Here is a 21,577-nt window from a genome sequence, read left to right as displayed (position 1 = left end):
ATGTATTTTTTGTTTTCACCAATGGAGGTTTAGGGTTTGCTGGGCGAGGATCGAAATATCTCAGAGAGCGCGAGGTAGGGTTTAGGCGATGATCCATTAGTTCGCGACAGCGGCGGAGAGTGGATTCGTGGCCGCCATGCCTTGCGCCATGGTCTCCGGCCTCGCGGGGCATCACCGAGCCGTCGAATCGATCGCCTGCTCGTCCTCGTTTCCATCCTGGCAGCAGCAGCGAAAGGGGGGGATTTCCATCAAAACCAGGGCCTTCGCCCCGTGGCTTCGCTTTACCAAGCCTCCTCCTTCCTCGTCCTCAGCCTCCTCGGGTAAGAGTAGCAGCAGTAGGAGAAAATCCAGAAAGCTAGAGCCCGGCAATGGTGGATTTAAGAAAAATGTAGCTTTGGCCTCTCTAGCTTTGGGAGCCAATGCTATGATCTTGCTGGGTGGTGGTGGTGGTGAATTTGGAGGCTTCGGTGGAGGTGGTGGAGGAGGCGGCGGCGGCGGCGGCGGTGGTGGCGGAGGCTTTGGAGGAGGACCTGGTGGTGGAAATTGGCTGTGGGAGCTTCTGTGCGCGGCGATTGGGGGCAGTGGTGCCAGGGCCGACGATAAAAACAGTGGAGATTGGGATCCTCACGGTGCTAAAGTCGGCCTCACGGCACCGGTAAGCCGGCTCAGCCCCAACAAGAAGTACAAGCTTTCCGGCGTCGATCTCGTGGATCAGCGCAGCAAAAAGGCCGTCGATGGCAAGGATCCATTTTTCGAGCTTGTCACGCTCCGGAATGGTGGGGTTTTCACGAAAGACCAGCTTGAGTCGGAGCTGGAGAACCTCGTCAACTGTGGCATGTTCCAGACCGTGGAGATGGAAGGCGTCACTCAGGCTGATGGGACTATAAAGATCAACATCAACTTTGTCGAGAGCCAGTGGCAAGCGGCGAAAAGTGTGCGGTGTATCAACGTTGGGCTGTTGGCTCAGACCAAGCAACCCGATTTTAACAGCATGACCGAGAAGCAGCAGCAGGAATATCTTGGGAAGCAAGAAGAAGAGTACAAGAAGCGGGTGAGGAAAGCCAGGAAGTGCATGCTACCGAGAAGGATCGAGCAGGAAATTTCGGGCTGGCTGTCTGCCGAGTCTCGTGTTACTGCGAGAATGCTGCAGAGAATCCGGGAGAGAATACAGAAGTGGTATCACGATGAAGGCTATGCGTGCGCTCAAGTCGTCAACTTCGGAAACCTCAATACGAACGAAATAGTCTGTGAAGTAGTGGAAGGGGACATCACAGACGTGCAAATAATGTTCCAGGACAAGATGGGGCTTCCAGTTGAAGGGAACACTCAAGTCCCTATCATAGAGAGGGAGCTTCCTTCACAGGTATTGCTTGTTTATTTTCTCCGGTGGTTCTCATTTGTTGTTTTGCTGGATGCAGCTTAGCTCCGGGAAGATCTTCAACATTGAAGCGGGCAAGAAAGCTTTGCGCAACATTAACAATCTTTCTCTCTTTTCTAACATTGAAGTCAATCCAAGGCCGGATGAAGAGATCGAGGGAGGTATTATAGTGGAAGTGAAGTTGAAGGAGCTCGAGCAGAAAACTGCTGAGATCAGCACCGAGTGGAGCATAGTGCCAGGGAATTCTGGACGTCCAACACTGGTGAGTCACTTTATATCCAAATGATCTTCACTGCTTATGCGTTTTTGTTGATACAGGCCTCGATCCAGCCAGGTGGTAACGTAACCTTTGAGCATCGGAATATCAAAGGCTTGAACCGCACATTGATTTGTACTGTCACGTCGAATAATCTCTTCAATCCCCAGGTCCGGTACTTCCCTCTCAGATCTTTTCGATATTTACGCACCGCAATGTGGATTTGTAGGATGACTTAGGATTCAAGATGGAATACGTGCACCCGTATCTCGACGGTGTGACCGATCCCAGGGAGCGTACGCTCAAGGCTAGCTGTTTTAACAGTCGCAAAGTCAGTGCTGTGTTTACTGGAGGTCCCGGTTTGGAAGACGTGCCTGGTATATGGGTCGATCGAGCTGGATTTAAAGCCGGTATAACTGAGGTAATTGTTAAGCTTTGCTTGGCTTGTTATATACTCACTGTTTATCTCGTCCAGAACTTCACCAGGCAGAGCAAGCTGACGTATGGATTTGTCATGGAGGAAGTCACAACGCGCGACGAGAACAGTGCCATTTGCACTAACGGGGCTCGCGTGCTTCCAAGCGGGGCCTTGAGCATGGACGGTCCCCCGACTACTCACAGCGACACCGGGACTGACCGGGTGGGATTTTTCCAGGCCAATCTCACACACGACAACACAAAGTTCGTAAATGGAACACCCATTGGCTCGAGGAACATCTTCCAGGTAAGAAGTGTATGGTCAATTAGCTCTCATTCTCACTGCTTCCTGGTATGATGGTAACAGCTCGATCAAGGACTGGGAGTCGGCTCCAGGTTTCCATTTTTCAATCGACACCAACTTACATTGACTCGGTTTATACAACTGAGGCCCGAAGATAGACACGGCGAGCAGCCACCTCCGGTTCTGGTGATCCACGGTCACTACGGAGGCTGCATTGGCGATCTTCCAAGCTACGATGCGTTCACTCTGGGAGGACCTTACTCCGTTCGCGGCTATAATCTAGGGGAGCTTGCAGCTTGCAGAAACATCCTCGAGGTATAGTTTTCTTCCTTCTTTCTTGTCCTGTGGATCCATTTTTTCCCTTCTTTCCTGCCAGACTGCGGCTGAGTTGCGAGTCCCTGTAAAGAACACGCATTGTTACGGTTTTGTGGAGTACGGAACAGACCTCGGCAGCTCCAAAGACGTGCGAGGAAATCCCACCGAGTTTTTCAGGCGCGTTGGTCACGGAGGCTCGTACGGAGTTGGAGTGAAGCTGGGACTCGTGAGAGCGGAGTACGCCAGAGACTGTAATGCGGGTTCTGGAGCATTGTATGTTAGATTTGGAGAACGATTTTGATTTGAGTGCGAGGGATATTTTTGTTCTTCTCTTTCTTTATTATTCTTTAGATTCTCTCTTCTAAAAGCTTATACATCACCCCGGAAGTTTGGACAAGCAAATCAAACAGGATTGGTTGAAACAGGAATATCTTGTAGCTGTTTATCAACATGGCCGTCTCCAAGCTGCAAGAAGAAAAGACTTGGCGTTAGCAGAGGATTGCTCGAAGATGGAAAGTTTACGCACTTCTACTTGTGATCTGGCTGGAAACAAAGAGATCATGTCGAGGTTCCAATCTATATTTCTGGAAGGAAACAAGCGTTACTTTTATTACTATGAATGCGAGGTATTACCGTACCTTTGGTCTACTACTAGCTGCCAAATGTATGGCACAAAAAATTCCTCTGGGTGGAGCTCTTCTTCGTATGTAAATCGCAACTGTGTGAAGATCTGAGCAAAGAAAAGAGTTACCAATACAGGCCTTGTTAAAAGCAGTAAAGTGGTAAGCTACCTTCATTCCTTCACCTCGCCAGGATCTTGCGTTTGCGATTACTATTTGCAAGACTTTCTCGACGGACCACTCCGCATTTGACTGCTGATCATCCATGCGGACGTTGAAAAAGTCTAGAACCTATGCATCGCCGCATGAAAACGTCAGAGCATTGGAGAGCAATTCAACCAGAAACTCACATTGAATATGTTCTCCAGAAGCTCATAGAAACGAGGATGCTCCTTAAACGGTTGAAACAACTCTTGTCTGTGCAAAAGCGCATACACAACCTGAAAACGAAAGCTTAGGATAAGAAGCTCGCTACAAAGAGAATGCTCACCTCCGGATTTCTAGGAAGAGCGTACGTTAGGATCGCGTTAATGATTTCCAGAACAATGCGCAAAAAATCAGTGTAGATATGTAGCTCTGTTGGCTGCAAGAAAACTTGCATTATTGAAACCTCTGTAATCAATCCATCATTACCCAACCTTCAGAGGAACCTAATGATTGCTCACCATATCCTCTGAAGCCTCAAAGCCTTCCACCTGACCGAGCTTCGCAACCGCAACCTTGACGTTGATATTGGCATCCACAACCTTCTTGTATCTGTATCAAGGAGAAAAGCTTTGAGTGAAAGGAAGTTTGATTACGACACTTACTTTCGTGCGAGCATGTCGAAAAGGCTCACGAGCCTTTGAGACGCATAAGCATTGAGCTGATGCATGTGTGGGGCCATGTTCGCCAAAATGGCAAGACAGTTTGTGTGAAGAAATAGATCCTGCAAGAGAGAGACGTCACAATCGTTGAGGCCTCTAAAGAAAAAGCACTAGCTTACTCGAAGCTTGGACAGGTTGAACTTCACTGTTCTGATAAGAATGACAACCATCAACGATCCCAGAGAAATCCCTGGAAGAAGACGCTCTTTATACCAAGAAACCCCTGGTAATATCTGTAAGACTGGAGTCAATCACATGAAACTTTGGAGGACATGTACGTGCCAGCTTGTGTATGCTTGCGTTGAACGTCGAATCCTGGCTAAGTATAAGAAAGATAACCAGGAGCATGTATATTTGATTTGGAGTTCGTTTCTGTACATCATAAAGCATCTCTAGCACCGGCATAATCTGTTGTGCATACTGTGCATTAGAACGAAGAAAAGACGCCACAAAGCCAAGGCGTACCAGAGTGTCTAAATCAGTTCGCACTAGCACGTACTCCAAGAATGCCGGATTCCCATGGACAAGCGAGTAAAGGAGCAAAATAGTTGCGTCTTCGGTGAGGCCCCTGGAAACAAAAAAACAACATCAATGTCTACTCAAGCAACCAATCGCACTACATACGGTCCAAGCCTATCAAACAAGGCCGCAAACGGAATTCGAACTCCCTGCCCAGCTTGCTCGATGTCTGCGATGTCAACTGTAGCAGCATACATATAATTAGAAAAAAAACGGACACACACAAATGAAAACTAAAGCATAGTTTCCACGTACAGTCTGTATCTCTTGAGGATGATAGTGCTCGACGAAAAGGGTTGTGCAGACCCACCGCCAAGTTTTCGGTACAAGGTTCTACATCATTGTCCAGAGGAGTAACATGGGTTCTCTTTCCATAGTGAACAAGAACCAAAAGCAGAAGCAAACTGTTATCCGCCAACGGGAATTTGGAAAAGCGGTCACTCCCGGGGCTCAGCAAATACGTGTAGGTGTAGTACGGCAGCATAAACACCGTCGCTGGAAGAACGAAAAAAGAGCATAAATCGCGCTTCGGCTTTTCATCTTCTTACCAGCTGCTGAGCTCATTTTCCGTATAACACCCGTTTCTTTGTCCTGCGTCCCGTAGTACGCAGCTTCTGATGGCAAAGGAGTTCTTGCAATAAACGAAAGGAGCAGCTTGCGAATGAAAGGACCAACAACATAGCTTTCCTGTACATTTTCCATATGTGAAAACTCTGGATGTTAAAGAACATGTTAAAGAACATTATTGACCTGTGCAATAGCGGCATCTAGAAATGGATGAAAGCCTGCGCTCATAGGCGAATAAAGCTGTGTCGACATCATGACGAGAAGCAAGTTCACAAGCTCGAGGTGTAGCATGTACGTGTAAGGACTTACACAAAGAAAAAATGAGGTAACACATCCGTGGAAGTTACTTGAGATCTAAGCATCACACTACGTACTTTATATCCGAGGCACCGATGAAAGTCAGCAATCCATGCAGCACTAGGCTGGGAACATTTAGATCGCCTGCTGGTTAAAGTCAACTTTAGAGATCCATATCAAGGAAAAAAGAAGAGAAAAGAGCGAGCCATGCATACCTTCGGGTAGCTTTGAGATCCCTGCGTCGTGATCACTGATGTGTAGAACGAGATGGCTCGAGAAAGACGAGGAAGAATTCTCGATTAAGTACTTGAGAAACACCCGAGAGAAGTACGTCGCATTGATGACTTTCACGGCCGAGGATTTGGATCCCGGCGAGGCAGTCACCTCTTGGATGCTCCACACGAGATGGACGAGCAATTTGGGGAAATGCCGAGTCTGGAGATTGTTCTGAGCTGAAAGAGACAATCGCGAGAAATGTTTTGCCTCAGCAGCCGATCCGCGAAGGAAGAATCGGTGCTTACCGAGTAGAGCGCCAGCTTCATTCACTCGCTCCACGGACCATTCGAATGCCGGAGGCAGCAGCAACAGCTTCTCCCAAAAGCTGGAGCTTAGATCGTAAATTCGGCCGCCTACCATCGCCCCGAGAAGATAATCGCGGTGTTCTTCCGGCCGCGCATCCGGCCGCGGCGTCGATGCTGTCCCCCCCATCGCCGAGCTCTCGAGCTCCCCAGCTCAGATCTACGCGCCCTAGAAATATTTCCGTGAGAGCACGTTAGTTAGCCCTAAAATATTTTTTTTGTGCCACACAAGAGGGAAGAGGGTTTCCTCTTCTTCTTCCTCGCGGGGATGGGAGCGCGAGCTCCATCGCTGCAAGAGCTTTGCATCCACACCGCCATCGATAATCTCCACAGGTTTGGCGATGTCGGCGACACGGATCTGGATCTCCTGCGCATCATCCTGCCGCATTGCACGACGGACCAGCTGCGGCACATCGAGAATTGTAGCAAGGTCAGTGAGGATTTGCTTCCAGCGATGCGATTCCTGGCTCCTCCTCACAGGATAGGGATTTGGCACCCGTGACGAACGAGCTGTGGAAGAAATGCTACGGCCGTGATTTTGGCCCGCATAGCTTGGAGCTTGTGGAGTCCAAATTGAAGCATGCCTCCAAGAGCCAGTTTAAGTGGAGGGATTTGTACGAGGTAATCTCTGGCCTGTGGTGATACCATCTCTCACTTCTCTTGGTTTTGGTTTTTTTCTCCTCCTTTTATTTTCTTGTTGGTCAGGCGAAGCTCAAGCATCGCGAAGAGAAGCAGCAAAAAGGCGTGGAGTTGCTCCAACGGTTACACATGGAAGAAGAATCCAGTAACTTGTTCTTCGTCTTTGAGTTTTCCTGATTTACTCGATGCTGCTCGTGTCTATCCAGAGAAACAAAGCAGGCAGCTCAAGCGATGCTACAAATCTCCACCGGAGCCGAAGAGAAGCTTTGGCAGTGAGTAGACCGAAAGATCTTGTCAAGAAACGTCTCTGATCGTGGCGATTATTTTCGTCTCACTCCAGGTGGTGGATCTTCTGGCGCTTTCAGCAATGTTAAAGGCCGCCTCATGAGAAAGGCTCGAGTAGAGCACGCCGCCAGGTAAAGGCTTGTTCGCTTATTCATAGCGTCACCATTTTCTTTCCTTCTTTTCTTCACAGCCGAGAAGCAAAGATGATGGCATCCATAAGGAAGAAACACAAGAGCGTCTAAGCAGTTCTCTCTTCTAGGTAGCGTGTAAATTCTTCCAGCATTCTAACAAGAATTCCTTCCTAGATCCTTGTTCGCTCCAAAGAGAAGAATCGAAATCAAAATAAAGCCAAGCATGGATGGAGAAGGAACCACTACTATCGCAGCTCGTCAAGCGCTGCATTAGATCCAGGGACTTACGCCAGGCCCGCAAACTCCACGCCCAGATCGTCGCCACCAACAGCCGCTACTTCCTCAACCTCCTCATCGACATGTACGGCAAATGCGGGGGCGTGGACGAGGCCCGCCGCGTCTTCGCCGCGGTAGCGCCGCAGTCCAACGTGGTCACCTGGAACGTCATGCTCACGGCATATGCCCAGAACGGGCATCTCGAGGACGCAAAATCCCACTTCGACGCCATGCCGCGGCGCAACGTGCTGACGTGGAATACCATGCTGTCGGCGGCATTTTCCATGCCGCGCGGTACAGCCGCGGGCGCCGCGGCGGTCTTTGCCCGGATGCCGCAGCGTACGGCCGTGTCGTGGAACGCCATGGCCAGCGCATATTCGCAGTATGGGCATTTTGCCGAGGCCAAGAACACGCTTGATAGAGCTCCAGAGAGGGATCGTGTCTCCGGGCTGTGCGCGATCCACGCGCTAGGGCAGCTGGGGCGGTGCCGCGAGGCGAGGGAGATCTTCGAGGGGCTGGAGCGGCGGGATCTGGCGGCATGGACGAGCATGCTGCTGGCGCTGGTTCACGCTGGAAATCCAAGCTTCCTTCTCGATGCTGCCATGGGATTGTTCGCGAGAATGCCGGCGTGGGATGGAATCCCCTGGGCCGCGATGATCGGGCTGTGCGGCGAGGCCGGGCGAGTGGAATCCGCCAAGAGTCTGTTCGACGCGATGCCGGAGAGGGATGTTTTCCCGTGGGGGGCTTTGATCCAGGCGCATGCGCTGGATCAAGATCTGGAACAGGCGAGGAGGGCGTTCGATCGAATGCCGCAGCACAATCTCCAGTCGTGCACGAGCATGATCACGGCATTCGCGCAGGGGCGCGATCTGGAGCAAGCGCAGCGTGTTTTCGATGGAATGGGCGAGCACGACGTGGTGTCAAGGACGAGCTTGATCCAGGCCTATGCTCTAAACGGGCATATCGATCGCGCTAGAACGATGATGCTCGCTAGCAAGGGGGGCCACGATCTTGTTCTGTGGAACACGATGCTCGCAGCGTATGCCCTGCTTGGGCATCTGGAAGAAGCTAAGATCTTGTTCGATCGGATACCACATCGAAACATTGGTTCATGGAACGCCATCTTGCTGGCTTACATTCACAAGAACGATCTCATCCGAGCTAGAGAAGCGTTTGATTCGATGCTAGAGCGCAATCCCACGTCGTGGACGATGATGCTCGCGGCGTATGCCTTGAATGGGGATGTGGTTCGCGCGGGCGAGCTCTTCCAATCGGTGTCACACCAGGACGAGATCGCGTGGACGCTGATGATCCAGGCGAACTGCCACAAGGGCGAATGCAAGCAAGCTCTAGTGCTGCTGCGGTCCATGGATTTGGATGGAATTCGCCCAAACTCGATCACATTCTTGGTGATCCTCCACGGATGTAGCCACGCTGGGATGGTGGAAGAGGGCAGGGATTGCTTCCTGGCGATGAGCAGCGTCTATGGGATCGCGCCAGAGCACGATCACTACTGCTGCATTGTGGATTTGCTGGGGCGATCCAACAGGCGATTGCTGGACGACGCGGAGGAGCTTGTGGAATCGATGCCCTACTTGCCCGGGGCGGTGGCGTGGGCGGCGCTGCTGGGCGCGTGTAGGGTTCATGGCGACGTCGAGAGGGGCGCTCGAGCTGCCAAGAATGTGATGAAGCTCGATCCAGGGAACTCCTCCGCGTTTATGTTGCTTTCCAATGCGTGCTCTTCGCAAATCTCCATCACTGCCAGAGATGGGTAGGATAGTCGTGTTCTTCATCTCTTTCGATCAAGCGTTCTTCATCTCTTTCGATCGAGCGTTCTTCATCTCGTTCGATCGAGAGTGTTCATCTCTTTCGATCGAGCGTGTCATCTGGAAAGATTCGTTGATCCATTGAAAGCTACGAGCTGATCGACACAGGAAACTCTAGAAAAAAAAAGCCTTGATTCTTCTCAAAAAGAGCTTGAGATGTGACTGATCGATCGAAAGTTTCATGGGTCCTGGAAGCGGAGATGCTTGCCAGCGGCGATTGGGACCCCGTTGAGCTTGGTGATCGATGGCGATGGCTCCGCCACTGGTGGCGGTGATGGTGGATCGATCACTTCCTCCTCCAGCAGCTCGTCATCGCTGTTATACTTGTAGCGGATGTGCTTTCCAGCGAATTGGGCGAAGAGTGGCTTCTTCGACACACAGATTCCACTCACACCGCGGCATAGCTCGTCATCCACAACCTCGTCCTCTTCCTCCTCCTCGCCGAATTCTTCCTCCTTCTTGGCCCCGGGGCTTTGATCGATCGCTCCTTCGTCCTCAAACTCGGGATCTACGAGCTTGGAAGTGTGATCGCGCATCGCCCATGGATTTGGGCGACTTGGATTCGCCTTCCCGTCCTTCTGGATCACGGGTTCTTCCTCTTCTTCCTCCACGCTCTTCTGGGGCGAGCTTACATTCACATCCACTGACCAGTTGGAGCTCTGGTCGTCCTCCTCCTCGGCTGGATCGTGGATAGCGATAGTGATCATCCCGGCGGCGGCGGCGGCGGTGGCGCCACCAGCTGGGGTGTTTGCGGGCGTTGGGCCGCCATGATCCGAGCACGGCGACGAGTACACGAAGCTAGTCACCTTGCAAGGATCGACCGTCTCGAGCAAGGACTGGACCTGAGATCTCAGCAAGCTCTCACCGGCCTCTTCTTCTTCCTCCAACACCACGGCCGCGCTCTTGTTCTTCGCGATAGCCATGGCCGCCGCCGGCGAGCCCTTGCACATCCCAGCGATGGGCGAATCGTTGGTCACGTCCGCCAGTGGCCGCCGCCGCGGGGCCGCCGTCCTCCTCTTGCCGGGCACGCCGCGCCGCCGCCACCCGAGCTTCGCATGCTCCTCTGCCGCGATTGGATCGATCTGCAAATCCACTGGAGAGGCAGGCCAGGAAACAAAATCGATTTGGGCAATACAAGAAATCAAATCGAGAAGACTCACCGGCTAAGATCACTTCCTCCTCCTGCTGCTGCTCCTTCCTTGCCTGGCTACGTGTTCTCCGGACTGGCACCGCCTCCATAGCTAGGTACCAAAGCTCCACTGCCCCAAAACGCGAGCACTCTCTCCCATTTTAAAAGCCGGGGGGGTAGCATTCAAAATCCAGGTAGCCGTTGGGAGCCGAATATTCTATTCCTCTGGTTTGCCCTAAAAGTGTTTAGCCCTATTCAAGCCCTAAAAGAGCCCTAAGGGCAAAAAGCGGATTGGATATGTCTGACGCCGACTTTTCTCTACAGCTGTACCAAATAGCAAATCTATCCAAATGTAAAAAAGCTTGCAATTTGCAAAGCTTGTTCGGTTGGGTTCTTCGTGATTGCCGGCACAACCAAAAGCCAATCACTCTTTCTTTCTTTTTTCTTACCCAGAGAGGAATGAAAGTTGAATGAGATTCGGGCAATCTCCCCGGCCTGGATGGGAGATTCCATTCTCTCCCATGATGTGTGTGGGAGATTTAGGGTTCCGGGCTTGTTGTGCAATCGCAATCGCACGCCTTTTGCGATCCGCTCCTTTATGGTAAGTGCCGGGGAGCAAATTCAGTGCAGCATGCACGTTTGGATGCTCGAATGCATGAATGGGTTTGGAGGTTTCCGTCGTTCGTCGTCGAGTATATGCGGCACATGTACGCATATTCCAGCAAGCAAACAAAAGAACGGAAGAACTGCAGGAACTACAGGACGAGTGCAAATGTCAAGGTGACAACACACGCTAGCTCGAAACACTTCCAAAAATTGGGACACTACACCAGCGCCAAAACCATGGAAAAGCACGGGGGTGATGTTTGGTGATGTTTAGATCGAATCATCACGGTCCAAGCCAAACGCCACGGAACAGTTGGATTTGGATTGGGTCGTTCGTGGGGAACGCGACGGGCCTTAAATTTCCCTTGCCTGTGATTGGAGATAAAATTCCCTACACCCAAGAGGGGGCGCTGCGTATAGTAGAACAACAAGTGGACCGAAGGCAGTCTGGTCTGTCCACCACACACTGGCCCTCTCTCTCTTTTGTTCTTGCGCTTCTAAAGATCGCGCCTTTGCAGTGCCTCGAATCTAAAACCCCCCAACAACCCAACACATTCAAGCCCAGATTTGGCGAGAGGTGTGATTTTGAGAGGCGAGCCCCTCCTCCAGAGATTAGGGTTCTAGAGAGTTGAGTTGAATAATCTTCTGCCCAGGATTCGATTCTACAGCCTAGCTCACAAGTAGTACTAGTACTAGAGAAGAGAAGAGAGAGAGAGAGAGAGAGAGAGAGAGGAGAAAAGAAAAGAAAAGAAATCGCTACTCTCTCCAGTGAAAGAATTTCTGGATGGATAGGACGATGATCGAGTAGGAGGCGATTGGAATTCCGGGCTATGGCGCCACGAGCACGATAAGAGGAGGAGGAGGTCCGAGGAGAGGGGATAGATGGTCAATGTTAGCCGCGCGGCTAGCAGCGGCAGTATGACGTCGCGTCTCTCGCTGTCGCCGCCCACGCAGGGGCAGTGTACCGCGGGCGGCATGCAATCGCCGTCAATTGCCGCCAGCAGCTGTACGTCCGCTGGCGGCGGCGCTTGTGGCGGCGTGCTGGCGGCGACGCCCAACGATGGCAGTGGTAGCGGCGGCGGGCTGGAGGAGGACCAATTGCAAGCATGGGTGGGACTGAACAAGCTGGGGCAGGACCTCGAGGGACTGGTGACGAGCGCGCCGCTGGAGGACTGCCATTTCTACAGCGATGCCGAGATCATCGTCGCCGAGGGCGTGACAGTGCCCGTGCACCGCTGCATCCTCGCGGCGCGCAGCCCATTCCTTCGCCGGATCTTCGCGGAGAAGCAGCGGGAGCAGCAGCGGGTCCAGGCAGCGGCGGTGGCGGTAGCGCCGCCGGAGAAGCGATCGAAGGCCGGGGAGAAGAGGAAGGAGCCGCCACCGGCGGCGGCGGCGGCGAGTGGCGGTAGAGGTAGCGGTAGCGGTAGGGTGGAGGTGGATTTGGCGGAGCTCGCGGGCGGGACTGGGAAGATTGGCCGGCAGGCGCTGATGATCGTGCTGGGATATTTCTATGGCGGCAAATTCCAGCGGATCGAGGAGGAATGCAGCGGCGTGACGTGCATGGATTCGCAATGCCCGCATGTGGCGTGCTGGCCGGTGATCGAGTTCTTGCTGGAGCTCCTCTTCGTGGGATCGCTGTTCCAAGTGTCGGACCTCAAGAGCATGGCGCAGGTACTAAAATCTTCCTTTCCCCCTTTCTCGATTTTAGGGTTCTTGGAGGAATTCGAGAGAAAGAGAAGGGATTTTGATCTCTCGCCTTCGTTCCGTGGATGCAGGATCGTCTCCTCCGGCTCCTCCCCAAGACGCCGGCCGAGAACGTGCTCCAGATCGCGGCGGCGGCGGCCGCGCAGCAGGGATGCGAGGCGCTCCAGGAAATGTGCCTTCCAATCCTGGCCAGATCCAACACGCCGGCGCTGGCCATCGAGAAATCTCTCCTCGCGCACGCCCCGGCGCTGGTCCGCGACATCGCGCAGCTCCGCCACCGCCTTGGCATCCACCCGGTGGACGCCGCGGAGGACAAGCGGTGGCGCCGCGTCTACAAGGCGCTCGACTCCGACGATGTGGAGCTCATGGGGATGCTCCTCAGCGAGAGCAATTCCCGCGTGGATTCGGTGTATGCGCTTCACTACGCGGCCTCCTACTGTGATCGCAAGACGCTGACCGAGCTCCTGGATCTCGGCCTGGGCGACGTCAATCTCCGGGACCGATATGGCTATACCGTGCTGCACGCCGCCACGCTCCGCCGGGTGCCCGAGGTGGTCGGGCTCTTGCTCGGCAAAGGCGCGTCGCCGCTCGACACCACGCCCGAGGGGTATACCGCGCTGCAAGTGTCGCGGAGGATCGCCAGGAACATCGAGTCGCTGGAGTCCGCCGAGGCCCGCGAGGACTGGCTGCGCGATAGGATTTGCGTGGAGATCCTCGAGCAGGCCGATCGCGCGAATCCTTGTCCGGTGTTCCCAGTGCCCATGGGCGAGAGGGAGCTCTTGATGAGATTACTCTACTTGGAAAATCGAGGTAAAGTTCCATCTCCTCCTCCTTGTTGGTTCTTTGGTTTCTTGGAAGGAGTGATTTGCCAGCTTTCTTTCCTTCCATGACATGATCACGTGATTGAACTTAGCGATTGCAAAGAAAGAGAGGTTTGATTTTTCACTTTGACTATATGGTGTCTTGGTGTCTCTTTGATTGTTGTTTGTTTTTTCTTTGCTTTTGGTTTGAAGATAGTGATAGAACTTGCGAGTGTCAGGCTTTTTCCTGGACTGATTTCTTTCTAGCCAGTGTGCTTTAAAGTTTTTGGAGGATGTTCTCCTTTCCTCTTTATTGGCTGCTTCGAGGCTGGAAGAACTGGACTGATGGATGATGTTTTTACTGTTCCACAGTCGCATTTGCTCGACTTTTATGGCCGCGCGAGTGCAAAGTGGTGCTGGGGCTGTCCCAGCTGGACACCACCAAGGAGTTCAGCATGGAAGACACGAGCAGCCTCATGGATCTCAACAAGGAGCCGACTCGATCCGACACGGACATAAACTCGTCGCTCCTCCAAAGAGTTAACGCTCTCCAGCGAGCAAGTAAGCACGGCACTGCGTCCTCCCGAGTTCCTGACTGTGACTTCTGTCGATGTTTTAGTTGAAGTTGGCCATCGATTCTTCCCGCGGTGCACAGCCATTCTAAACAGCTACATGGACGATGGATCGTTCGAGCACGAGTGCATCCAGAACCGGCGCATCCCCGAGGATCAACTCCGTCTGCTCGCCAAGCTCAAGAGGGTCACCGATGACAAGCAGCTGTCCGAGGCTTACCAAAGGGACGTGGAGGAGCATCACAACTTGGAGCATCACAACTTTGGAGACAATGCCTGCTTGTATAGTAACTAGAGAGCTAGCAAAATCATTCAGCGATCAACTGTTTTCTTCGTTTTCTACTTTTTTGTTGTTTTAGGAGGGGAAGCGATCGAACGTCCCTCAATCGAGTGAGTGAGAGTTGTGTAACATACCTTCTTTTCTATGAAAACTTTCTTTACACTGCCCAACTTCTTGTTTGTTTTCAATGCCACCTTTTCTATGACATCGGCATAGATCTCGTTGAGATATCCAGTTTGACTTAGTTGTCCATTTGACTAGGGCTTATGTGCTAATAATTTGGAAGACCTAAACCGCAAAAGGGATCCAGCACAAAGGACGAGGAATCTCTGTCGCCTACCACGAGACGGAGGATTCGATGCTAGATTCCAGATGCGCGGGGATAATATTTCAAGGATCGAATGGCTAGGATGATAGGACAAGAGATGGCCATCTTTCCATTGGCGCTGGTAGTATCTACTTTCTTTCTCGGCGCTGCCATCGCCGCCTCCTGGGACCGCGACACGCTCCTCCTTTACGGCGGATTCGTGGAGGACATGTATAACAAGATCAACTCCTCCTCGATCGTCAGCTCGGGCAGCGATTATAGGATCACAAGGGACTTGTATGCCGCCGAGAAGACTGGGTCCTTTTTTGGGGAGCCCTTGGTATGGATCGGCTGCGTTGCCATCTCCGATTCCAGGCAAAACGTGGTGGTGGTCTTTCGGGGGACGTCCAATCCCGGGGAATGGGCCAAAAACTTGCTGGTTTCGCGACTTTCTTTCACATATCTCAATGGTAGTACCGCCAATTCTCCCGGAATCCACGATGGGTTTCTCAGCTTGTACACCGAGTCTGACGATGGGAAGATCAACCTGAGGCAGCAAACCGTGGAGGAATTGCGATCTCTGGCCTCTTCCAATCCAGGCTATAGCATCAGCTTCGTTGGTCACAGCCTTGGCGGAGCGCTCGCCACTCTCGCGGCCTTTGACGTCGCAAACAGTGATATCATGGATCGTGTCCAAGGAAAGAAGCTCTCGGTCTATACGTTTGCGTCGCCCATGGTTGGGGACGAGACATTCAAGCAATTGGTGGAAGAAGAGATCAGCGCTCTGGATGTTTTGAGGGTGTCGGATATCAGGGACGTGGTTCCTTACCTTCCATCGCTCAATTACGTACATGTTGGGGAGGATTTCACTGTGGATGGCTGCCAGTTTGATGGGAATAACAATGGAGGTGATGTGTTTTCCAAAGTGATAGAGTACCACAGTCTTGTGCGATACATGCGGACAGTTAGTTTAATCAAAGGTGATGGGATCACTGGTGGTTGCATTAACAAGAAAGATTTGGAAGGTGTTATGGAGTTTGTGAGGAAGATAATCAGTAAGGCGAATGCTGGGTGGTCTGGATTTAAGAATTTGGTGCTCGCTATGAAGCATTATGTCCAAAACTTTTCAGCCTCCTGCACAACTAATTGAAGTATGAAACAATTCTAACATTTAAATCTAAAATATTGGTGCTGCCTGTCTTGCTCTTGTTGGCTGGGCTTGGATGCAGTGGCAGTTTCTATGGGAATTTTTCAAAAAAACTTCCTTCAATTGGAAAAGGAAATTAGATATATTTGTGAATAATAAAATAAGTGTAAAACTTTAAAATAAAAAATTCTCCATTGCAAAATATTTGTAAATAAAGTTAAGAAATAATTTTAATATAATTTTTTATACTTTTATTTAATTTTTTAATCAAAACCTAGGTTACAATATAAAAATAATTAATTTTTTTAGGTAATTTTAAATTTAAAAACCTAATTTAGGTTTGAATCAATATGCAGCTTTAGAATTTTAGTGCAATTATTATATTATATTGACAGCAATATGATCCCAATTAATATTGTTAAACATACTAGTGAAGTGTTGAATAAAAGATCAAAATCTTAAAAATAAAATCTTTCTTCTAAAAAAGGGTAGAGAACTAAAAGTGTTACAATAAAAAGAAATTTAATCAATCTCACACAAAAAGTTGAAGTGAAATATAAATTAAATTGTATAACAATTTGAAGCTTTACTTAGTTCCAAAAATGGGATCCACCAATACTTTTACATTTCCATTTACTTATATTTATTTAAAGCCTCCATTTAATCATGTTTGGGTGTATTTGCATTATCATTGTCCATGATAAGATTTGAATTTAAAACCTTTAGTCATATGATTTGAACTCAAAATCTATTATACACAAATAGTAAAAGGTGGGATGAACTTGATCCCATTAAATATATTTCATAGGAGGATGCAACAATTAATTCATACTACATCTTGCGTGAAACATCAAAAGCCAAATTCAAGTTTGGCAAGTAACAAATTTCTGTTTTACAATGGCTTTCACCCAATGCTTGTCAAATATTCTATAGCTGCTCAACTCTGCATGGGATGCCAATAATGCAGTTTCTGTGTCTCACGTTTCAGCAAAAGCAAAAGGGTGTTTTCTATCCCATCAACCGAAGGCTTCATACATTCGCAACTATCAGTGGTTAAATCAGTGTCCACAAGAGAACGACTCTTTGAAGTTTGCATGTAGGTATCAAAAACATACAACTCAGAGTCCTCCCCAACAAGAACTTTCGTTGCGTGCTTTCTGCGATACAAGTTTGAGATTGGCACTGGGCTGCTGCCTCATCCGGGCATAAGATACCCAAATTCTATGGTGGTGCGCGTAAAAGACGATCATCTTATCAGCATTTCCCTCCGGTGAGCCAACGATTAAAAAACATTCCCAGTTTTGCAACGTAAAAAGTTGACGCGCTTTGAATTCGAGCAAAGGAAAGAATGCGTTCTCACAGATCTACAGCTTTAGCAATCCAAAGATTTCTTCTGCGTGGATGTCGTGTTGGAAAAGAGATAGAAGGTTTCTAGAGTCTCATTCTTTTGGCGCGGACCTGAAAATTCCCAGCGCCGCGATCACCCCGAGGACACCCGCCACTGCCAATGCGGGAATTGGAGCTGGAGTCGTCAATCCGGCAGTCTAGAAAAAAGAAGCATCGGAACTTGTTGGAAAGATTTTCATGATTTCACGTACCTCGAGAAGGCCTTTGCCAGTGCCAATTTCTACCGCGAGCGTTCCGACAAATCCAAGCATCGCGAATCTTCCAACCCAAATGCCCAATTCTCCCCCGGCGCTGCTAGAAGCCCCTTGCTCGCATTTGACAGTCAATCCTCCCCCTCGTCTCCGTGCCAGCGATGGAATCGCTCTGCCCAGAGATGGAATTGGAGCCCCAAATCGCGATTTGAGACAGCCATGGCTCGCAAAACCCCGACTGGCGCGCAAGCCATTCGAAGTGAGAAGAATGGACGACGCCATGGAAAAAAATGTGGGTGACAAACGGACGGCCTAGAACTCCCGGCTCGCAATCCAACGGCTGGGATCGCAAGAGATTTTTCAAACTAAAGAACTCGAAAGAAAAAGGACAGGGGTTTTCGATGTGGCCGACAATGATCGACCATAGTTTCTTTGCTTGACGTTTTTGTTATGTGTTCCTTGACACGCACCTTGCCTTGATTTTTTCCTCTCTTTTCGTGTCTCTTTATTTTTCCATCTTTCTGGTGAGATAGCGCTGCCACCAGCCAGTCTCGATCGCTAGCCAGTATAGCTTTTGCTTGCCTGATACATAGATTCGGCCACAACACAGGGGATCAAATTCTTCTACAAAGAGAATGGAAGTTTCGGGGTGACGAAAATATGGTGTTGATCCCCAACCTCACACGGCATCGATAACTTTCCAGAGATTCAATCGCGCCTTGGCTGATTTTTCGGCTCCACTCCAGAAAAGAAGACAATTGTGGCTCATCGAAATTGATAACACTGTTTGGGATTATATGTCTTCTTGAGAATCACAAGATCTAAAACAGCACATACATTGTGATTGCGAGGTATATTTCTGTCCAAACGCTAGCTCCAAATCCCGATTTAACTTTCCATCTTGGCAGGCACGAGACAAGTTTTTCCTCTCGTTCAGGAGGTGGCCAGCGCGAGCAGTGCCGCTCGACACTTTGGAAATTGGGATCCACCGAAAGGGAGAAAAGGGAGCTCCTTTGGCCGTGGAGATCGATCATGGCAACTGCAAGAGCTATAAAACTTCGAAGAAAAGAGAGAGTGAAAGAGAGGGAGCCCACTCACTGGGAATCAGATCCGTAGTAAAGGAAGGGCTTCCAAAGTGGATGACAGTTCACAGGTGGTCATCCCACACCAGAAAGAAAAAAAACTTAATTTTCTGCTGGGTTGGGTGGCGGACGATCGGAAAAGCTTGCGAAATTTTAGGTCATGAAGTTGATATGTGTCGTGATCTTGATCAGCAGATTGAAATCGATATCAAGCTATGCTTATCGTTCATAGCCCCGTAATGCTGACCTCTGGGCTTTGGAGACGGGTGGCTATCCTCAGGGTCAACGGCTACGATTGCTACAGCGAGGACAACATGGACCGCGATCGCGTCTGACACGTCTGCCCTAGTGCTTAAGATTTGATTTTCAAAAACTAGTGTTACTTGGCGCGCAAGGGTGGAGTCGTGTCGCCGAGTGGGCGATTTACAAAAAATTTTGCCCGCGAGGCTTGACTTTTGGCTGCCCGTGCAGCGACAGAGCAGATTAATGAAAGCAGGGGATTCACATTTTTGCTTCCAAATCAAGCATTAGTCCTGATTAAAGTAAGGATATATAGAATGTGAAAGCTGGCCCTTTTGGTTATCTTAAGAAGTAAAGAGCTCAGCCAACGAAAGCAGCAAAGCAAAGAAAGCAAAGCTTGTTTCGCGAGACAAAGAGAGAGCGATTGAGAGAACAGTCACTGGGTGTTTCTTTCCTTTTCGTGTTTTCTTTTTGTTTTGCGTACGAATCTTAGCGTAGGCCGACCGTAGGAGAAGCTACATTTCTATCGCAGCGAAGAGAAAAAAGCCTGGGGAGTGAGAAGGAGTGAAGGAAAGAGAGGGGGAGTTCTTCGTCTTTTTCTCTTGATCCGGGATGACAGGAGCACAGAACTGGCAGGCTATGGCGCGATCCATCCTAGGCTTCGCTTTCGGTGGTACTGCGCGGTGGTGGTAGTAGTTTAGTGCTTGTTCTTGCTTGCCTAGACTGGTGAGTGATGAGATTTGAGCGCCCACTAACTTGATCGAGAGTGATCGAGTGAGAGAGTGAGAGGGAGAGAGACGTGTGTGGTCTCGGGGTTCCATTTCTTTGATCCCTGGCTTGTCGGATTCGCGGCGGCTAAATCGTATTGGTGTTCGCGAGAAATTAGCGAAATGGATCACGCAAGGTGGGAGCTATACCCGGCGGCGGCGCACGAGGAACAGGGGAGTCGCGAGGAAGAACAAGAACAAATCGAGGAGGAGAACGGAGGGTTTGTGTCAATTGCGCTGACGGGCGGCTCGGAGCTCGCGGAATTCAAGGCGCGCTGGCGGCTGCCGCTCTTCTCCGGCGATGGGCTTGGATCGACCCAGCTGGTGGAACTGAGGAGCAAGTCGGGGATTTGCGTGGATTCGGTGGAGCCATTCTCTTTCGCCGCCGCGGATCCTAGGCGCGCTGCCGCTGCTCCAAGTGGAAACGATGACGATGGCGCCGGCGTGAACAGCGCCACCAAGCTGCGATTGCTCGAGGGTCTCTCGGGGGCCGCCTCGCCGATCGTGCTCAAGAGCAGGGGAGTGATCCAGGCCGAGAGGCGGCGCCGGATGATCAAGAGCAACCAGGAGCTCTTCCTCATGGAGTCATCCAGGAAGACGAAGCAGAGGGCCGTGTCCATGGATGACACGAGCTTGAATCATCTCCACGAGCTCCACCACCACGCGAGGAAGAAGCTCACCAGCGTCGATGATTCGGCCAAGAACACGAAGAAATCATCGCCAAGCCTATCGCCGGCGGCGCAACCACTGCCGCTACCACCGCCGCCAGGGAATCCAGCGAGAAATCACCACCAGCACCACCGGCGGCACCTCAGTATCGATTTGCGCGCGTCGCCAGCCGCCAAGTTCGTCGTCCAGGTGATGCCATGGGAGATTTCTTCGCCTTCTTCGTCTTCCTCGCTCTTGGATCGTCGCGAGCATCCGGATTCGAGCAGGAGATCGATGGGAAGCCACTGCTTCGTGCCATTCAAATGGGAGGAGGTTCCAGGCAAGCCCAAGAACGTCAGCGCGGCGGCGAGCACTGGCAATGCTCTTCTTGATCCTGGCGGCCATGGCGCCGCGAGAAAATTGCAGCTCCCGCCGCGGCTCCAGCACCAGGATCACGAGCAGGAGAAGCAGCGTTCTCTGCAGCGATGCTCGCCCACGAGCACGCTAGATCGCACCGCCGTGGAGGGCTCTTCCTCGGCATCCTCCCCAAGGATCGATGCGTCTTTCTCATCCGCCACGAGCTCTTGTGCTTCCTCTTTCGCCGGCGATGGTGATCAAGCCCCGCGATGGATCAGGGCGCTACTGGCGCTGCACATCTGGGAGACCGTCCGGGCGATCTCTAGGCCGAGGAGTTGCGAGGACGAGGGAGGAGATCTTGCGCCGGAGATTCGCCAAGCCAAGAAAAAGAACGCCCTCGCCAAGAATGTGGCCGATTGTGCGGTGCCATACCCATCTTGGAGCCCGGCGCCGCTCCCGCGATCATCCTGGTTCCAGCGATCGCCGATCCGAAGCAAGAACAGCCGCGGCACGAATTGGGCGTTTGGAAAGATCGTAAGAAAGATTGATCTCTCGCCTCTAGGGTTCTAACGTGGTTTCTTGGATTTCCTTCCAGGCTTGGAGGAGCTGCAATATGGTCAAGAGAGCCGTGAGATTCCGGTGGTGGTCTTTGTCGCGATCATCCAGGGGTTTCCATAGCACCCGGAAGAACACGCGATCATCGGCAACGATCTACAAGCCTCTCTTGTGCCGAGTGGACGGCGATTCCAGCGCTTTTGGATGCTCCACTGCTAGAATCTAAGAAGAATATTACTTCTGTTTAGCACTTGGCCTTACATCGTGATTAGTTTAATTTGATCCGTAGTTGACCTCATGGCCCAATGGATAAGGCGCTGGTCTACGGAACCAGAGATTCTGGGTTCGATCCCCAGTGAGGTCGTATTACGTGTTCTTATTTAAAGTTGCGGCATAGGACAACCTTTACACCAAAATATGACATGGTTTTTGCATCCATAATTGCCATAAATATTTACATGATTTTTAAATTTTGCAAAAAATACTTTTTTCAAAAGCTAATAAAAAAGGG

At 50.9% G+C, this 21,577-nt stretch overlaps 9 protein-coding genes and 1 non-coding gene across 10 annotated transcripts; 7 read left to right on the top strand and 3 right to left on the bottom strand.

The window, feature by feature from the left end:
* Nucleotides 1-46: 46 nt before the first annotated feature.
* Nucleotides 47-3,098, top strand: LOC9633382 (protein TOC75, chloroplastic). Its single transcript, XM_002968000.2, has 7 exons — nt 47-1,363; nt 1,419-1,640; nt 1,697-1,804; nt 1,864-2,055; nt 2,110-2,358; nt 2,419-2,670; nt 2,732-3,098. The coding sequence occupies exons 1-7, from the start codon at nt 137-139 to the stop codon at nt 2,969-2,971; spliced, it is 2,490 nt and encodes an 829-aa protein (XP_002968046.2). The 5' UTR covers nt 47-136; the 3' UTR covers nt 2,972-3,098.
* Nucleotides 2,987-6,316, bottom strand: LOC9631133 (dymeclin). The gene is made up of 18 exons (XM_024672948.1): nt 6,061-6,316; nt 5,755-5,991; nt 5,617-5,683; nt 5,426-5,546; nt 5,224-5,362; nt 4,931-5,170; nt 4,781-4,856; nt 4,622-4,724; nt 4,439-4,564; nt 4,276-4,389; nt 4,100-4,218; nt 3,956-4,046; nt 3,781-3,873; nt 3,641-3,730; nt 3,462-3,581; nt 3,309-3,400; nt 3,197-3,254; nt 2,987-3,135 (listed from the first exon to the last, which is right to left on the bottom strand). Exons 1-18 carry the CDS (start codon nt 6,245-6,247, stop codon nt 3,073-3,075), a joined length of 2,136 nt encoding a protein of 711 aa, XP_024528716.1. The 5' UTR covers nt 6,248-6,316; the 3' UTR covers nt 2,987-3,072.
* A 1-nt stretch (nt 6,317) lies between these two features.
* Nucleotides 6,318-7,347, top strand: LOC9631132. The gene is made up of 6 exons (XM_002967999.2): nt 6,318-6,547; nt 6,598-6,738; nt 6,823-6,901; nt 6,963-7,028; nt 7,097-7,172; nt 7,232-7,347. The coding sequence occupies exons 1-6, from the start codon at nt 6,386-6,388 to the stop codon at nt 7,281-7,283; spliced, it is 576 nt and encodes a 191-aa protein (XP_002968045.1). The 5' UTR covers nt 6,318-6,385; the 3' UTR covers nt 7,284-7,347.
* LOC9633381 (pentatricopeptide repeat-containing protein At4g02750) lies at nt 7,232-9,379 on the top strand. Its single transcript, XM_024672949.1, has 2 exons — nt 7,232-7,300; nt 7,347-9,379. The coding sequence occupies exon 2, from the start codon at nt 7,400-7,402 to the stop codon at nt 9,221-9,223; it is 1,824 nt and encodes a 607-aa protein (XP_024528717.1). The 5' UTR covers nt 7,232-7,300; nt 7,347-7,399; the 3' UTR covers nt 9,224-9,379.
* Nucleotides 9,336-10,666, bottom strand: LOC9631131. Its single transcript, XM_002967748.2, has 2 exons — nt 10,435-10,666; nt 9,336-10,367 (listed from the first exon to the last, which is right to left on the bottom strand). The coding sequence occupies exons 1-2, from the start codon at nt 10,511-10,513 to the stop codon at nt 9,454-9,456; spliced, it is 993 nt and encodes a 330-aa protein (XP_002967794.1). The 5' UTR covers nt 10,514-10,666; the 3' UTR covers nt 9,336-9,453.
* A 610-nt stretch (nt 10,667-11,276) lies between these two features.
* Nucleotides 11,277-14,535, top strand: LOC9631130 (BTB/POZ domain and ankyrin repeat-containing protein NPR1). Its single transcript, XM_024672899.1, has 4 exons — nt 11,277-12,680; nt 12,785-13,523; nt 13,886-14,074; nt 14,133-14,535. The coding sequence occupies exons 1-4, from the start codon at nt 11,892-11,894 to the stop codon at nt 14,378-14,380; spliced, it is 1,965 nt and encodes a 654-aa protein (XP_024528667.1). The 5' UTR covers nt 11,277-11,891; the 3' UTR covers nt 14,381-14,535.
* Nucleotides 14,536-14,790: 255 nt separating this feature from the next.
* Nucleotides 14,791-15,822, top strand: LOC9633380 (phospholipase A1-IIgamma). Its single transcript, XM_002967996.1, has one exon. It carries the CDS (start codon nt 14,791-14,793, stop codon nt 15,820-15,822), a length of 1,032 nt encoding a protein of 343 aa, XP_002968042.1.
* A 1,065-nt stretch (nt 15,823-16,887) lies between these two features.
* LOC9631129 (stress enhanced protein 1, chloroplastic) lies at nt 16,888-17,764 on the bottom strand. The gene is made up of 2 exons (XM_002967747.2): nt 17,418-17,764; nt 16,888-17,363 (listed from the first exon to the last, which is right to left on the bottom strand). The coding sequence occupies exons 1-2, from the start codon at nt 17,697-17,699 to the stop codon at nt 17,259-17,261; spliced, it is 387 nt and encodes a 128-aa protein (XP_002967793.1). The 5' UTR covers nt 17,700-17,764; the 3' UTR covers nt 16,888-17,258.
* A 1,333-nt stretch (nt 17,765-19,097) lies between these two features.
* Nucleotides 19,098-21,364, top strand: LOC9631128. The gene is made up of 2 exons (XM_002967995.2): nt 19,098-21,045; nt 21,107-21,364. The coding sequence occupies exons 1-2, from the start codon at nt 19,630-19,632 to the stop codon at nt 21,290-21,292; spliced, it is 1,602 nt and encodes a 533-aa protein (XP_002968041.1). The 5' UTR covers nt 19,098-19,629; the 3' UTR covers nt 21,293-21,364.
* On the top strand, nt 21,358-21,430 carry TRNAR-ACG. The gene has a single exon. It is a non-coding gene; the product is annotated as a tRNA-Arg (tRNA).
* The last annotated feature ends 147 nt before the right edge of the window (nt 21,431-21,577 follow it).

Source organism: Selaginella moellendorffii, unplaced genomic scaffold (assembly GCF_000143415.4).
Source record: "Selaginella moellendorffii unplaced genomic scaffold, v1.0 SELMOscaffold_9, whole genome shotgun sequence".
Lineage (NCBI taxonomy): Eukaryota > Viridiplantae > Streptophyta > Lycopodiopsida > Selaginellales > Selaginellaceae > Selaginella > Selaginella moellendorffii.
The sequence above is the reverse complement of the archived record's forward strand: the minus strand, read 5'-3'. Positions and strand labels throughout refer to the sequence as shown.